At 41.2% G+C, this 17,600-nt stretch overlaps 1 protein-coding gene across 1 annotated transcript in view; it reads left to right on the top strand.

Moving 5' to 3' along the window:
- Positions 1-12,765, top strand: part of LOC124795570 (dynein regulatory complex subunit 7) — a 319,826-nt gene extending 307,061 nt beyond the window's left edge. Inside the window, exon 12 of the mRNA XM_047259642.1 lies at positions 11,704-12,765. Coding sequence (XP_047115598.1) covers positions 11,704-11,928 — 225 coding nt within the window. The 3' untranslated portion in view covers positions 11,929-12,765. The remainder of the gene's footprint in view (positions 1-11,703) is intronic.
- The last annotated feature ends 4,835 nt before the right edge of the window (positions 12,766-17,600 follow it).

Raw genomic sequence — 17,600 nt, 5'->3', positions numbered from 1 at the left:
GCGTCATCCAAATCTTTATCCATCATATTAATGACGGAGTGTCGAATAACAGTTTCTTGCTGCGATTATGTCTCCAGCTGGCTACTCTTTGTCATCTGTCTCAATGTGGTTACCTCACAAACCCAGTCTGACTTGGTCCATGTTATACCATCCATCCAGTTCCATGAATTGTAGGGTAACTCCACAGATATCTTAAGAGTTGTTCTGAAACCAGGTCCAATTTTTGGCAGGTAAAACGGATCCTCTCCTTAGCAATAGCAGCACCAGCTTTCCTTAAAATCTCATTCATGGCAGTTGACTTTATAAAATGTACTAACCTGGCAAACTTTGGAACTAAGCCATGGTCACAGCATCTTAATAATAAACTTACAGAGCTCAGTAGCCTCGCTCTCAAGTGTCTTAACTTATCCCATCAGCGAACACCTAAAACCATCTCCTACCTGAAGAGGTACTTGATGTGCATCTTCATATTTTCACAGTGCAAATACTGATCCATAAAATTTTGGGTGTGCAGCTGCATAAATTTGACTTCTTCTTCAAATATTTTGGCTGAAAACCGTCCAGTCATCTTCAGAGTGAGCCGAGGTGACTGACGCTCCAGCACTTGCTGCATCCTTTTAAAGCTATGGACCACCACTGCGCATGCGGCCACAGATACACAAGGTGCCAGAGACATTAATCGGCAGCAAAGACATACGGCATAAGCATGGAAATAGATCTATGGCTGTGCAGTCGATCCACACAGTGATACCGATGTATCACTACAAGCTGTACCGTCACGACGCCTGGCGCCTTGTGTATCTGTGGCCGCATGATATATTCTAGTTCCCCAAATGGTGAAACTTGCATAGTCAATACAAACACAATTTTTCAGTGGACTTGACCATTGTGTTTAGCTTCTTGTACTGATATGGCTTTCAGTAAAGTGTATAAGAATAAATGGACTCAATGTGATTGTACAATGACACCCAATTTACAACTGTTGGAAACTGCACCATGGATCTGCTACTTATTTCATTACTCAGATGTTTTCAATTTTTATCCCCATTACATTGCCCCGTAACCAAATAGATGAATAATTCTTGGCATTTGCTAAACACCTGGACTTCACTTATACTAATTTCTGTCAGATTCTTTATCTCATATTTCTGTCACCTCAGTTCTTTGTTCCCTTTAGGGTTAAGAATCCTTATTTAAAAAATCTTGCAATTGCTTTGTTACTTTGAGGGCTGATTTTATAAAGCATTTGACAGATTAACACAGAAAATGATCTTAGATCAAGCTTAACTGGGAAATATGTGTTGTATAAATATTGATCCCAGATTGTATCACAGTGAAGTAGGATCAAATTTGACTGGCAAAAATTTGCGGATCAAAGTCAGGTTCAAATGTAATCGTCAATTTACAATGTAGTGACATTACAAAACAATGCTTCTGATGTTACTAACACATATTTGTGTGTTATTAACACATATTTGTGTGCTATTAACACACTCCCACCCTGCCATAGCTTGATTTTTTTTTTCTCGATCTATAAGGTTAGGTTAACTGAATTATCAGCTATGTATGTAATGAGTGCGGATAACAATTTATCTCATAACAATTCATGGAGACATGTCACAATTTATATGATTAGTTTTGAGACATTTTATAGACACTCAGCAGCAGAGCAAGAAAGGAAAATTCAGAATATTTGCAGTGAACAATCACGTATGCTGATACTGACAACAGCCAATAATAACTGTCTTGGCTCTAGTAGCAGTAACTATACGAGCATATTGATTTTTGAACTATAGAAAAGTAATTAAACTGCTATGGCAACTGCATGAGCACTCATGAAAAAGGACATGTAACCAAATATATGTATCATAAACTGGGAAAACTTTGCCAAGCAGGACAACTTTGCCAGTTTTTGAATAAGATTATATTTGGCACCGAATGAAGTTCCTTCATCACCCCATAGAAGCGACAGTGCTTTCATTGCACAGGGTAAACTATGAACAACAGATCTTGGACACATTTTATGTTTATTTACAGTGTAGGAAAAGACAGATTGCTGCTTACCATAAAGGAGACATGTCAATTTACGGACAGGCACAATTAAAAGACATTTACATGAAGCTTTCAGCCACAGCCTTCATCAGCAAAAGAGAGAGACACACCATTCAGACACACAGGCAAGCTCACTTCACAAACACATGACTGCCAACTCCAGCACCTCGGGCCGGAATGCAACTATCACGTGGGATGCAAGCAGCAATCTGGAGGGGGTGGGGGAAGGAGGAGGGGAAGGGATAGTAGCGTACGGGCGGGGAAAGAGATGAATACTGTCTATTGGAATGTGCAGGTACTAGACTGCCAGCAGGTGCAGTGTCAGGAGGTTGTGGGGCAGGGAGGTGGGGAAAAAAAGGAGCACAAAAGGAGAAGAGTGGGGAAAGACATGTGGACGCATTGGCAGAGGGCTGCAAATAAACAGGGTGGGAGATGAGAATGAGGAGGAGATGACAGAACAGAGGGGTGGAAACTGTTGGGTGGAGGGTGTGGGAACAGTAGTTACCATAGGTTGTGGCCACGATAATTACAGGAGTGGAGAATGTGTTGTATAGATAACTCCCATCTGTGCACTTCAGAAGAACTAGTGGTGGACGGAAGGATCCAGATGGCTCGGGTAGTGAAACAGCCGTTAAACTCAAGTCTGTTATGTTCAGTTGCATGCTGTGTCATAGGGTGGTGTACTTTGCTCTTGGCCACAGTTAGCCAGAGGCCATTCATTCAGGTAAGATGGTTGGTAGTCATACCAATATAAAAAGCTGCGCAATTATTGCAACAGAGCCGGTAAATGAGATGGCTGCTTTGACAGGTGGCCCGGCATCTGATAGGGTAGGATACACCTGTGACAGGGCTAGAATAGGAAGTGCTGGGTGGACTGGGCAGGTTTTGCACCTGGGTCTTCCACAGGGACATGATCCTTGTGGCAAGGGATTGGGAGTTGCATGGGGATGGACTAGGATGTTGTGGAGGCTGGGCAATGGAACACCAATTTAGGATAGGTGGGAAGTATTTTGGGTAGGATGTCCCACATTTCAGGGCATGATGATAAGTAATCAAAGCTCTGGTGAAGGTTGTGTTCTGTTGTTCCAGTCCGGGGTGGTGCTGGGTGATGAAGTGGACACTCCTTTGTGATGGTTCTTGGGAGTGGCGAGAGGATTGGGGATGTGAGGGGAAATGGCATGTGACATCTGTTTGCAGATTACTGGGGGATACTGCCTGTCTGTGAAAGCCTTCTTGAGACGCTCAGCAGACTGAGCAATGGAGTTTTTGTAACTGCGGATACGCTGTCCCTGGGTGGCCAGGCTGTGTGGAAGGGATATTTTGGTGCAAAAGGGATGATAGCTGTCAAAATGCAAGTACTGTTGATGGTTGGTGCGTTTAATGTGGACAGAGGTGTGGATGGTGCCATCAGAGAGGAGATGGTCAACATCTAGGAATGTGACATGCTGGGTTGAGGAGGACAAGTTGATGTGCTTCACATGTGTTTGAGTGGTGTGGGTCTCTCTTTTACTGATGAAGGCTGTGGCCAAAAGCTTTATATATGTGTCTTTTAATTGTGCCTGTCTGCAATTTACTTGTCCTCTTTATGGTAAATAGCAATCTGTATTTTCTTACATTATTGATATTCCTACCTGGAGTTTCCATTGTTTGATTTTATGATTATTTACTATTTATTGGTCTTTGTTAGTGCTTTTTCTTTTGGCTTGTGGAACACATGTTTCTGTAGTCTACAAAAGTGTCTCACCTTGCCCACTCATTGTGAAGTAAGTGAAAACTATTTCTTTTGTTCAATGCAGTATATATTTATGTTTCAGAATCACTCTTAGAAATAAACTTGTGTGGTGTATGTAATACAATAATATAACTTGGCAATGCTGCATCAGGAAGATTGGTAAAAACTGGACAACTTTGCCAATCTAGAATTTTACCTTTTTCTTGGCTCTTTTGCACTTCTTTTGAATCAAGCATTTTTGGTCTCTGTGAAGGACATTAAAATGCCAGTGCTCATTAGAATCAAACTGGGAGCACACAGGTATCAAAATTGTCAACCACTGGTGAACATTATGAAATGAATGTCAGAATGGCCCAGGAGCTTACACAAATAAAGCTTGCAACGTTTGTTGTGGTAAAATTCTCGACAAAATAAAGAGTGCCAAGCATTTTCTTGGTTAACTGTCCTGAGACGCCATGACCGGCCTCATTTGAACTCTTCTGTTGGGAGAGTTAATTTGGAGTTGGAACGGCTGCTTGGGTCGGGTGCGGGGGCTCATATTGGTGTGGTTCCTGTTGATTCTCTCAGTAGGTGGGACAATACCAGGCACGGCCTACATCTCAGCAGGAAAGGGTAGGGTAAACTGGCTGGGGTAATAGCAGGAAATTTAAGGGGGGGGGGGGGGGGAGGCACTGCCATGAATGGTAAAATACCAGTGGTTACAGGTGTTGGAGCAGCACCTTTTTTAGGATAGGTAAGACAGAAAGATGTCAAGTTCTACGAGAGGTCAGGATTGAAACAAATCTTCAGTTTAGGAAAGAAATTAAACAGCACAATTCTAGCACATTGGATAACAATCACAGCTGTCAATTATAAATTTTCACCAATCACCAGAAATTTTATCTCCACCAAGTTGTATCTCAGTCCTAGGTAATTGCATTGATGAATTAAAGTCACCCAACCCAGTTGACATAATCTGCCTCTCTGAACACCATGTGACCACTGGTATAGGAACTAGGCCTAAGCACAATGAGAAACTCAGACAGGAGAGTACTGCAAATGTTAGAATAAGGAAAGGTTATCATAAAAGTATAATTAAAAATAAGTATATTTCATCAAAATATTGGGAGTTTAAAGAATAAAGTAGATGAGCTTCTGGTTTGTTTAGAAGATTTAGAAGCTGAGAATGAAATAGATATACTATGCCTGTCTGAGCATCACATTGTTACTGATATGGATAAGGTAAATGTAAGTGGATATAAGCTCTCTGCACATGTAATGACAGAAAATATGGAGAAAGGAGGAGTTGCCATATATGTCAAAAGTTATCATTGTGCAAAAAGCATAGAAACAAAAAAGTTTTGTGTAGAGAAACATATAGAATTACTTTTGAATGCATTATGGGAACAGCAGTGATCAATGTCTTGTAAATAATTACTATTAAAAACAGTCTTGATCACGATTTTATTTTACAAGGTGACCGGTTTCGACCACTACTGTGGTCATCTTCAGACCATTGAGTAGGAACCCCCTTTCTGTTGGTGATTCTCCAACAGAAAGGGGTTCCTACTCAATGGTCTGAAGATGACCACAGTAGTGGTCGAAACCGGTCACCTTGTAAAATAAATCGTGATCAAGACTGTTTTTAATAGTAATTAAGTAAACATATAGAAGCATGTGCCTGTGAACTTAAATTAAATAAAGGCACATTTATAATTGTAACTGTATATAGGTCCCCATCAGGAAATTTCCATCTATTTCTGAAAAATTTGGACTCCTTGTTGTGCTATCTGTCAGACAGGGGGAAGCAAATTATTATTTGTGGGGACTTCAATGTAGATTCTCTGAAAGAGGGTAATAGGAAAAATGACCTTGAAGTATTACTCGGTTCTTTCAATTTGACACCTGTTAATTGATTTTCCTACTCGGGTGGTAAAGGTTAGCAGCTCACTGATAGATAACTTCTTTATAGACCAAGATAAGTTTAACCAGATAAATGCTCAGCCTGTTGAGAATGGTCTTTCTGACCATGGTGCACAGCTACCTACAATATATGACATAGCTCCATTCAGCACTACTAAACAGTCCTCCGAAGTAGTACGTTCAGTCAACAATTTAACAATTGCAAATTTAAGGGAAAGCCTACAGCAGTTAGACTGGGATGAGATGTACTGTGAACCTGATGCCAATTTAAAATATAATTTATTTCATGACACTTTTGTACATGCATTTGAAAACTGCTTCCCCAAGAAAATAGTTAAATATACTCGTAAGAAACCATGTAACAAACCATGGCTTACTAAGTGTATAAAAATATCTTGTAACCGGAAAAGGGAAATGTATCTGACAGCAAGAAAGAGTAGTGACCCAGAAACTATCAAACACTGTAAAAACTACTGTGCTGTATTACGAAAAGTTATCAAAAAATCCAGAACTATGTGTATCATGTCTGAAATCAGCAACTCTGATAATAAAATTAAAACAATTTGGAATATTATTAAAAGAGAAACAGGTCGACCAAGAGCACAGGAAGACAGTATTACCATCAAATTGAATGAAAACTTTACAAACAAAAAGTCAAAAGTTGAAAATATTTTTAATAATCATTTTCTAAATGTTGTGGATATAGTAGGATCCAGGTGTTCATTAGAAGATGCTAGGCAGTTAATGGAAGAGGCCATACCTATGCAATTTGATACAATTGAAATCTCACCCACTTCTCCCTCTGAAATTAGGAAAATAATAAACTTGCTTAAAAGCAAAAACTCACATGGAATCGATGGCATTTCCAGCAAAATACTAAAAGCTTGTTCTCAACAGATAAGTAAGATTCTCAGCCACCTGTGTAACAGCTCTCTGGAACAGGGCATTTTCCCTGATAGACTGAAATATGCTATTGTTATACGTTTGCATAAAAAGGGGGATAGATCTGATGTCAACAATTACCGTCCAATCTCCCTTCTAACAGCTTTATCCAAAATTTTTGAGAAAGTAATGTATTCAAGAGTAGCTCCACATATCTGTAAATATGAAGTACTAACAAAATGTCAGTTTGGTTTCCAGAAAGGTTTTTCAACAGAAAATGCCATATATGCTTTCATGAATCAAATTTTGAATGATCTGAATAACTGAACACCACCAATTGGGATTTTTTGTGATCTCTCAAAGGCTTTTGATTGTGTAAATCATGAAATTCTGCTAGACAAGCTCAAGTATTGTGGCATGAGTGGGACAGTGCACAAATGGTTTAATTCGTACCTAACTGGAAGAGTGCAGAAAGTTGAAATAAGCAGTTCTCATAATATGCAAAGATCAGCACATTCCTCAAACTGGGGAACTATCAAGAATGGGGTTCCACAAGGGTCGGTGTTAGGTCCTTTGTTGTTCTTAATATATATTAATAACTTGCCATTCTATATTCATGAAGAGCAAAGTTAGTTCTCTTTTACTGATGATACATGTATAGTAATCACACCTGACAAATAAGAATTAACTGATGAACCGTACAATAAATGGTATGATGCCATTAATAAATACAGACCTTAATCAGAAGCATATAGCTAAGGTCGAATATTCAAAACTTTTAGGTGTGTCCATTGATGAGAGATTAAATTGGAAGAAACACATTGATGATCTGCTGAAACGTTTGAGTTCAGCTGCTTATGCAATAAGGGTCATTGCAAATTTTGGTGATAAGCATCTTAGTAAATTAACTTACTACGCCTATTTTCACTCATTGCTTGCATATGGCATCATATTTTGGGGTAATTCATCACTGAGGAATAAAGTATTTATTGCACAAAAGCGTGTAATCAGAATAATAGCTGGAGTCCACCCAAGATCGTCCTGCAGACATTTATTTAAGTATCTAGGGATATTCACAGTAGCTTCTCAGTATATATACTCTCTTATGAAATTTGTTATTAACAACCAAACCTAATTCAAAAGTAATAGCAGTGTCCATAACTACAATACTAGGAGAAAGGATGATCTTCAATATTCAAGATTAAATCTAACTTTGGCACAGAAAGGGGTGAATAATACTGCCACTAAAGTCTTTGGTCACTTACCAAATACACTCCTGGAAATTGAAATAAGAACACCGTGAATTCATTGTCCCAGGAAGGGGAAACTTTATTGACACATTCCTGGGGTCAGATACATCACATGATCACACTGACAGAACCACAGGCACATAGACACAGGCAACAGAGCATGCACAATGTCGGCACTAGTACAGTGTATATCCACCTTTCGCAGCAATGCAGGCTGCTATTCTCCCATGGAGACGATCGTAGAGATGCTGGATGTAGTCCTGTGGAACGGCTTGCCATGCCATTTCCACCTGGCGCCTCAGTTGGACCAGCGTTCGTGCTGGACGTGCAGACCGCGTGAGACGACGCTTCATCCAGTCCCAAACATGCTCAATGGGGGACAGATCCGGAGATCTTGCTGGCCAGGGTAGTTGACTTACACCTTCTAGAGCACGTTGGGTGGCACGGGATACATGCGGACGTGCATTGTCCTGTTGGAACAGCAAGTTCCCTTGCCGGTCTAGGAATGGTAGAACGATGGGTTCGATGACGGTTTGGATGTACCGTGCACTATTCAGTGTCCCCTCGACGATCACCAGTGGTGTACAGCCAGTGTAGGAGATCGCTCCCCACACCATGATGCCGGGTGTTGGCCCTGTGTGCCTCGGTCGTATGCAGTCCTGATTGTGGCGCTCACCTGCACGGCGCCAAACACGCATACGACCATCATTGGCACCAAGGCAGAAGCGACTCTCATCGCTGAAGACGACACGTCTCCATTCGTCCCTCCATTCACGCCTGTCGCGACACCACTGGAGGCGGGCTGCACGATGTTGGGGCGTGAGTGGAAGACGGCCTAACGGTGTGCGGGACCGTAGCCCAGCTTCATGGAGACGGTTGCTAATGGTCCTCGCCGATACCCCAGGAGCAACAGTGTCCCTAATTTGCTGGGAAGTGGCGGTGCGGTCCCCTACGGCACTGCGTAGGATCCTACGGTCTTGGCGTGCATCCGTGCGTCGCTGCGGTCCGGTCCCTGGTCGACGGGCACGTGCACCTTCCGCCGACCACTGGCGACAACATCGATGTACTGTGGAGACCTCACGCCCCACGTGTTGAGCAATTCGGCGGTACGTCCACCCGGCCTCCCGCATGCCCACTATACGCCCTCGCTCAAAGTCCGTCAACTGCACATACGGTTCATGTCCACGCTGTCGTGGCATGCTACCAGTGTTAAAGACTGCGATGGAGCTCCGTATGCCACGGCAAACTGGCTGACACTGACGGCGGCGGTGCACAAATGCTGCGCAGCTAGCGCCATTCGACGGCCAACACCGCGGTTCCTGGTGTGTCCGCTGTGCCGTGCGTGTGATCATTGCTTGTACAGCCCTCTCGCAGTGTCCGGAGCAAGTATGGTGGGTCTGACACACCGGTGTCAATGTGTTCTTTTTTCCATTTCCAGGAGTGTAGTATCAAGAGTCTGACAGATAACCAACAAGTATTTAAGAAGAAATTAAAAGAATTTCTGAATGACAACTCCTTCTCCTCCATAGAGGAATTTTTTGATATAAATTAAGAAAAAAAGAAAAAAACCAAACAAAAAAATTAAAAAAAAATAAAAATAAATAAATAAGTTGTTATATTAACTTACTTATGTTGTTAAATTAACTTAATTATGTCATGTACTGGAAAATTTGACTCGCCCCACATCATTACGAAATATCGTATTCATGATCCATGGAACTAGTATTAATCTAATCTAATCTACATAACTCTTTCCATTTTCTGAGCATACAGGGCCACTGTGGTGGACAGCTTTCTATGTGCAAGAATCTCACACAAAGTGAATTACAGTATACTGTTTCCTTTTGTTTATTTTGCAGATATCTGAGTATTCTGATGTGTCTGCTGAGGATGATAAAGGACAAATTCACTCTCGAAATTAAGTGATAAATCATTTATGCTTGGGAGAAAAAAATCTGTGCAGCTGTTAGATCTAAGGTTGAGGCAGCATGAATCTGCTGAAACCACAAAAAGAAACCAGCCAATGACTCCACTGTGCATACTATCTTTAATATGAAGATTTTACACTACAGGAAGCTTTCAGATTATGGTTGACAATTTGTTCAAATGGATGTAGCAACAGCTTGCAGAATTGTCCTGATAGTATCAGGCTACATTGTCCGACTGAAGAAAGAGTTCAACAAATACCTACAGAAGAAACACATTTTCCTGGTATTTTAGGTACTGTGGACTGTACCCATGCCTCCATCATATCCCTGGTGGCAAAAGCACAGAGATATTTAATAATCATCACTGATGGTTTTTGTTAAACGTACAAGCAATCTCAGTCATTAAGATTAATCAGAGCATATGAAAATGCATAAAAACACCGCACATAACTTTGGGATGAAATAAAGTCCGAAACCAACAGAAAACAATGCTAATGGGCCTTACAATACTGTGTATCTGTGATGTACAATTAATACTTGCATTTGATGCGTGATCATCAAGACAATGGCAGATTTCTATGCTGTTGCCAAGAATATTTCTTGCTATCTTAGACCAACAATGAACCTCCCTTGGTGGATCCACATTTAATGTTATACAATGGAGCTAATGTCAAAATTGATCTCCAGTCATCAGTGTTTATACAACTGCATATTAGTTGCCATCTTTTACTTACCACTGCTGGGATCTTAGTGTTAGTAGTACAGATATAAATCCTCAGATTCTAACCAATCTATTAACAGTGATATGCTGAAATAATCACAATAATACCTAGCAAACCTCACTAACTGTCACAGTGATTTGGTTTGTATGAACAACATACGATGCTGTGAGACAGTTGGAATTGTTTGTAATTTGAAATTTATGTTGTAAGAAATGCTTTCTTTGCTTAACTTATGTGTGTTGTCCAATCATTCATTTTTGTCATTGGCACAGTGTATGATACTGCTTACAAAACAAGTTTCTGGTTTTTAATACGAGCAACTGAATGAAATGTTCCAGGATGTTCATTTCATTTTTCCAAATTTTATTACTAATCTTGCCACATATTCCAAAACATAGCACTTTACACCACCATGACTTTCCTCATGACTGTGGTGTTTATGTCCTTTAGTCATGACCTGAAACTAAATCCTTTCCATCTGTACATTTTTTCTTTACCTTTACCTGTCACTCATTTCCTCTTGAGGGAAAACAAAAAAATCTGAAGTACAAAAGCTTGATATTTATGTCTGTTTGCTCTATTACTGTTTCTTCAGCCCTGCAGCAGCTGCATCTAAAACGTATGTGATCCTCTCTTCTGTCTCATAATGGCAGCCTGAACTATGTAGGAAAAGTTATTTTGCTACTTACCATAAAGAAGACACATTAAGTTGCAGAAAGGTACAATTAAAAGACACTTACATAAAGCTTTTGGCCACAGCCTTCATCAGCAAAAGAGAAACACATGCAATTCCAACATACAAGCAAGCACACCTCATGCACACATGACTGCCAACTCAAGCATTTCATGTGTGCATGAGGTGTGCTTGCTTGTATGTATGAATGCCATGTATTTCTCTTTTGTTGATGAAGGCTGTGGCCAAAAGCTTCATGTAAGCGTCTTTTAATTGTGCATGTTTGCGAATTAATGTGTCTCCTTTATGATAAGTAGCAATCTGTTTTTTCCTACATTGTTGATATTCCTACCTGGAGTTTCCATTGTTTGGTAATACCAGTCTCTTCATTTCTTTCCATGGTAATAGCAAAAGATTATACTATCAGGCTTGCAGTGCTACTTAGAATATTAATTACACTATTAACACTATTTTACATCAAAAATAATTTCTGAATCACTTGTTCGTTAAAACTGTTCATGCATGCCATGTTTATGGTGAACTATTTTTCTTTCCACTCCAGGGATCTCAGGCATTACAGGCAAAATCAGTATGGATGGAAGAAGAAAGGGACAGTGTGACTGCAGGAGAGGAAGAAGAATATTTAGAATCTGTAAATGAAACAAAGTTTCACTTACACACATTGGAAATTCGTCTTAATCGTCACCGTGAAAATGCCCCTCTCAGATATCTCCAAATGGAAAGTTACCTCCGTGGAGATAAACGTTTAGCAGTGCTTCACTCTTAACTGTAAAAGAACAATTTTAGTACTTCAATCTTACTAAATTTCTGTAAAATAGCAATCTTAGACGCAATAAAGTCACTCATTTTTCATTCTTAATTACAGCAGTCCATAGTATTAAAGCATGAGTGAATAAAATATTATGTTACAGTTGGGAAAGCGTTATTCATCTAGTTGAATTCAACAGAAAAATTTGTATTACGTATGTGATTTTAAGCAGTCGCTGTTACTGATGTATACTGGCATGATAACATAGGAAAGAACGGGCCTATGCAATGCACAGCAGTCCTACACAGCAGTGCACTGCATAAAGTTCTTATACACATTATGGGGTTTGAGTTAGTCCTTTGGATGTATCTAAATTTGACACCAGAAGAACCTGCAGTCCTACAAATTTGGGGTCAGAGGCTGTGATTACTGACATCCTACAAATTCGGCATCGGGACAACTGACATCAGCTACTGCCACCATCAGAGAGCCACAACTGTATGTCAGCAGCCATCAACATCTGCCCATCACACAGTGCAGTAAGTGATCAATTTTAGTTGGCCTGTTTTCTGTTTTCTTTCATGTCATGGGGTCATGTTGACTTGGAAGAATCTACATAGGACATTGTGTAGGCCACAAGAACCTGCAGACCTTTCATAGTTCCAGGATAACTGTATGCACCAGAATAACTGAATGCAGACCTTTCATAGTCCCAGGATAACTGTGTGGAAGAGTGGTGCCAGCATTGTAATTTGTAAGGGCTTGTATTACTGTGTACTAAGGCACTGCCAAACCCCTATTTTACATTATTGTGCGGTCCAGACTAGAATAACAGAAAATTGAGGAAAATGTGGAATCGAGGAAAATGTTAAAACCTCCAAAATTGGAGAAAAAACATATGTAACTGACATATATGATTAAAAATATAATCTTCATTAATACATTGTGTAAAATCTGCGTAAGTGAAGGAAATTAAATGTATTGTACAATGTTTATACAATAATTTGTCGTAATGAATTTCAACCATTCCTAAGGAATCACACATATGTAACAGCAAGTAAAAACTCGTCAATAAATTGAAATTGGTATCCAGATACAAGGTAATCGAGCTATTTTCCTATATGCAATGACCACAAATTATACATAAAACACACAGTATTGAGACCTCTTTCCTTTGTGTTCACTCAGAAAAAAAGCAAAAATAGATGTGTAACCTCCCCCTCACTTATCGACCTTAATGACAGAGAAAAATTAAACCGCGTGTACCTAACAGAAATTTGGGAAAAGCAATTGTCACTGAAGTTAATCTGTTGGTAAAGAGGGATGAAGGGTTACATCTAAATGAAAGGAAAAATGCAAATGAAATTGGTGGAAATTAATTTTGAAAAACGGTAAAGTTAATAAAGAAAGTAAATGTGCGGTCATTACATTAACAATTAACTGACGTTAATTAGATATTTGAGATTTGTGGAAAATTACAGTCACCAGTCCTATGGAGAACTACTATAATAACTGAAAAAGAAAGGTTAATGCACATTTAACAAGCACTAGAAGCGTGGCAACTGAAGGTTGACACGTGTTGTGTGAAAACTGAATGTTTGTCAGAAATAATAAATTTCGCTACACTCTGACTTAATTTAGCAAAAGAAATAATAATAGTGACTGAAATTAATAGTGAACTTTGTTTCTAAGCACTACGAAATAAAATAAAATAAGGTTAGTCTTGGGCTACCTCAAAAATCATCTCGAAAGCAACTTGAATCTATGCAATTTAGAAATAAGAGATTTAACTTTGAACTTGAATTAAATGATTTTGAACAATTAACAGTAGTAAAATTTAGTGTTTACCAAGCTGAGCTGCAGTCACAGGTAAGCTAAAATATGGTAACAAAACTCGCACTCTTAATTTGTGCTCGTGTAATCTAAATATAGTTCTGTTTGGTTATTGCAGCCAGCTATGAATACTTTAACTGAACTTTGAAATTAATAAGATTCCATTTCACTGCTTTACTTTAATGCTGGCGTTTGAATTTCAAAGACACTCGGGTTCATTTCGGAAAAGGAAGGGATCCTGCTTGGTAATGCAATTGGGACAATCAGCAACAAAGGTTCATGCTAAATTGCTGTATTTTAGTGATGCAAATGGAACAGTTTGAAAAGCTGAGGTCTGCCATACAGTTCTAAAACTTTACATGCTTTCAGTCTTCCTTGTCGTTTGATTGAAGGTTTGAAATCGTCGATCGAGGAGGTGGCGACAATCACTTATTGTCAGCCGTCGCTGTTGCAGAAGCTGGATGTTGGCGCGCCTTCTTGTTGACACGGTTACTGGGCGAAATGGACTCTTGATGTGTGCCAGCTAATGTTTCCCATCTGCGACGCCATGCCAGAAACTATCATAACAAGTTGACCGCAATTACATGCTGCCAAACCCCGAAAGTGCGGCAACTCGCGGGAGCGTCACTCAACACACTTGCTCCACCGCCCTACTCCAGCCAGACTCTGCTCTGCCCACGCTCCACGAGGCAGAGTTAACACTACCCAAGATCCTAAACACTTTGGTTCTCCTCATAACCTATCGATGTAATCGTTCGATAGCATAGTTTTCCCTAGGCAAGACCCAGCGTAAAAATACAAATAATATTTACAAAACAAACCAATTATACATTGACATATATATATAATAGAGGGAAACATTCCACGTACGAAAAATATATCTAAAAACAAAGATGATGTGACTTACCAAATGAAAGTGCTGGCAGGTCGACAGACACACAAACAAACACAAACATACACACAAAATTCAAGCTTTCGCAACAAACTGTTGCCTCATCAGGAAAGAGGGAAGGAGAGGGAAAGACGAAAGGATGTGGGTTTTAAGGGAGAGGGTAAGGAGTCATTCCAACCCCAGGAGCGGAAATGCCTTACCCTAAGGTAAGTCTTTCCGCTCCCGGGATTGGAATGACTCCAATCCCGGGAGCGGAAATGCCTTACCCTAAGGTAAGTCTTTCCGCTCCCGGGATTGGAATGACTCCTTACCCTCTCCCTTAAAACCCACATCCGTTCGTCTTTCCCTCTCCTTCCCTCTTTCCTGATGAGGCAACAGTTTGTTGCGAAAGCTTGAATTTTGTGTGTATGTTTGTGTTTGTTTGTGTGTCTGTCGACCTGCCAGCACTTTCATTTGGTAAGTCACATCATCTTTGTTTATATATATATATATACACACACACACACACACACACACACACACACACACATAAAAATCGTAAAACAATTACAATACATAAAGACACAAATGTCATATCTTCAGGTAACAAAATAAGAAAAAAATGTATAGTACAATGGAAATAGGAGGATACGCATTTCCGGCGTTACAGATGCACTTAGTGAATCAAACTGGAAAACTGTGAAAGGTATCAGTATCTAACATGGGGATGTGTGTTTGGCCAGTCCAGGAATATTTTGGGATATTGGTTTAAAAAATTTATGTTGCCTACCTTTCAAAACCAAGGCAGTTCTGTCCAGTTAAAGCTGCTGACAAGAGACGCCTTGAGCCCTATGCTGAAACTGCTAGCGAATACATGCCATCAGTTTCAGCCAATAGCGTGCGTGGCATACAGGTCACATGTGTGGATGCTGGAGGATTCTGCAGTGCAGAACGTAGTTGCCTCTCTCTCGTGTTCCAGACCTCAGGCAGAACAGACATCTTTTTGGGAGGCAGAACCTCTGGCTCTGCGTTCAATTACCTGTCACCCACATCAATTAACATGAACTGCCTCCCCTTCCATTGCCCACTTCAATTAGTTGTCCAACCTCCTAGACTGGCCTAAACCTGATAATTTCCAACCCTAGGTGCACCCATTGTATATCGTCTATTGAAATATATTCTCTTCATTTTACCTAATTTCCTGTTCTGTCATTAACTGTAGCCCTGGATGCCCACTCACAAGTCCTGACTGCTCGACCTCCTGTACTCTGTCGTAATAGGTTGGATGCAACAACCTTCTTCCCCCTTCCCTGCCCCTGTACATTGGTGTCAGTATCGCAGTTCATTCCCCATTCGGTCTATAGGGTGGCTGTTTACTTTTGGTTCATGTTTGATGTTGTGTGGGCGCTCAGTATTCACTGCTGTTATTCTCCTCTTACGAGCTGAGCCTGGTTGCTGCAACGGGTTGGTTACGATGCTTTGCCAGATGCTGCATGCGCACATACCAGTGCCTGGGGCAGTGCCTCTTGCAGCATGCTGCACCAACATGTGCGCACTGAGTTCAGCAAACTGCCTCACAGCACATGCGCATACTGCGTGCGCTCTGGCCCAGTTTGGTGGTCACAGAAGGTCCAGCTTCTCCGTCACCACCAGGTAACTCTGAGAGGGCAGAAGCATGAAAGGAAAACATGCAATGCATCCTTGCTGCTGCCATGGCCCACCAAGTGCACAGGCGTGCTGTTCGGCTGATCGTGGTTGGCACGGCTTCCATTCCGCTGCCACTGCCCACCTGCCACTGTCGTCGCCCATCTCTGTCACCACTGATGTCGCCCGTTTGCTGAGTGCAGTGTGGTAGGCCACGAAGGCCTTGCCGCCACGCACCGACCAAGTTGTCCGCATCGCTGGCTCTGCTGTCGTCACCTCGCTGCGAGACCCACCTGCTGCCGCGCCGCTGTCCCACATTCACCGCTGGTCAGCTCCTTGCTGCCATCGTGTTAGGGTCCTGGCATCGATGCCCGGGCTGCGTACTTTCGCCGTTGTGCAGTCAGCTGCCCCACCGCCCATGCCACTGCTATGCGAGTGCCGTGTACGTACGGCCCTCAGATGCTGCCCCAGCGTCACTGCTGCTACTGTGTGTCACGACGCGACAACTGTCTGGCAATTGTAGATATGTACTGTGGCATGCAGACATTTGAACTTTTAAATTTTTGTGAGTGTAGTTATTGGGAGGTATGTTGAATGTACAGTTTAAACACATACTTCCATTGAATCTGTGTACTGCAGTAAATTTATTACACTTACTTTAAGCTCCCTACCCCCATGAACCACGGACCTTGCCGTTGGTGGGTAGGCTTGCGTGCCTCAACGATACAGATGGCCGTTCCGTAGGTGCAACCACAACGGAGGGGTATCTGTTGAGAGGCCAGACAAACTTGTGGTTCCTGAAGAGGGGCAGCAACCTTTTCAGTAGTTGCAGGGGCAACAGTCTGGATGATTGACTGATCTGGCCTTGTAACACTAACCAAAACGGCCTTGCTGTGCTGGTACTGCAAACGGCTGAAAGCAAGGGGAAACTAAGCCGTAATTTTTCCCGAGGGCATGCAGCTTTACTGTATGGTTACATAATGATGGTGCCCTCTTGGGTAAAATATTCCGGAGGTAAAATAGTCCCCCATTCGGATCTCCGGGCGGGGACTACTCAAGAGGACGTCATTATCAGGAGAAAGAAAACTGGCGTTCTACGGATCGGAGCGTGGAATGTCAGATCCCTTAACCGGGCAGGTAGAACAGAAAATTTAAAAATAGAAATGGATAGGTTAAAGTTAGATATAGTGGGAATTAGTGAAGTTCGGTGGCAGGAGGAACAAGACTTTTGGTCAGGTGAATACTGGGTTATAAATACAAAATCAAATAGGGGTAATGCAGGAGTAGGTTTAATAATGAATAAAAAATAGGAGTGCAGGTAAGCTACTACAAACAGCATAGT

The sequence above is a fragment of the Schistocerca piceifrons genome, chromosome 4 (assembly GCF_021461385.2).
Source record: "Schistocerca piceifrons isolate TAMUIC-IGC-003096 chromosome 4, iqSchPice1.1, whole genome shotgun sequence".
NCBI lineage: Eukaryota > Metazoa > Arthropoda > Insecta > Orthoptera > Acrididae > Schistocerca > Schistocerca piceifrons.
Note: the sequence above shows the minus strand (reverse complement) of the source record. Positions and strands in the feature narration are given on the sequence as shown.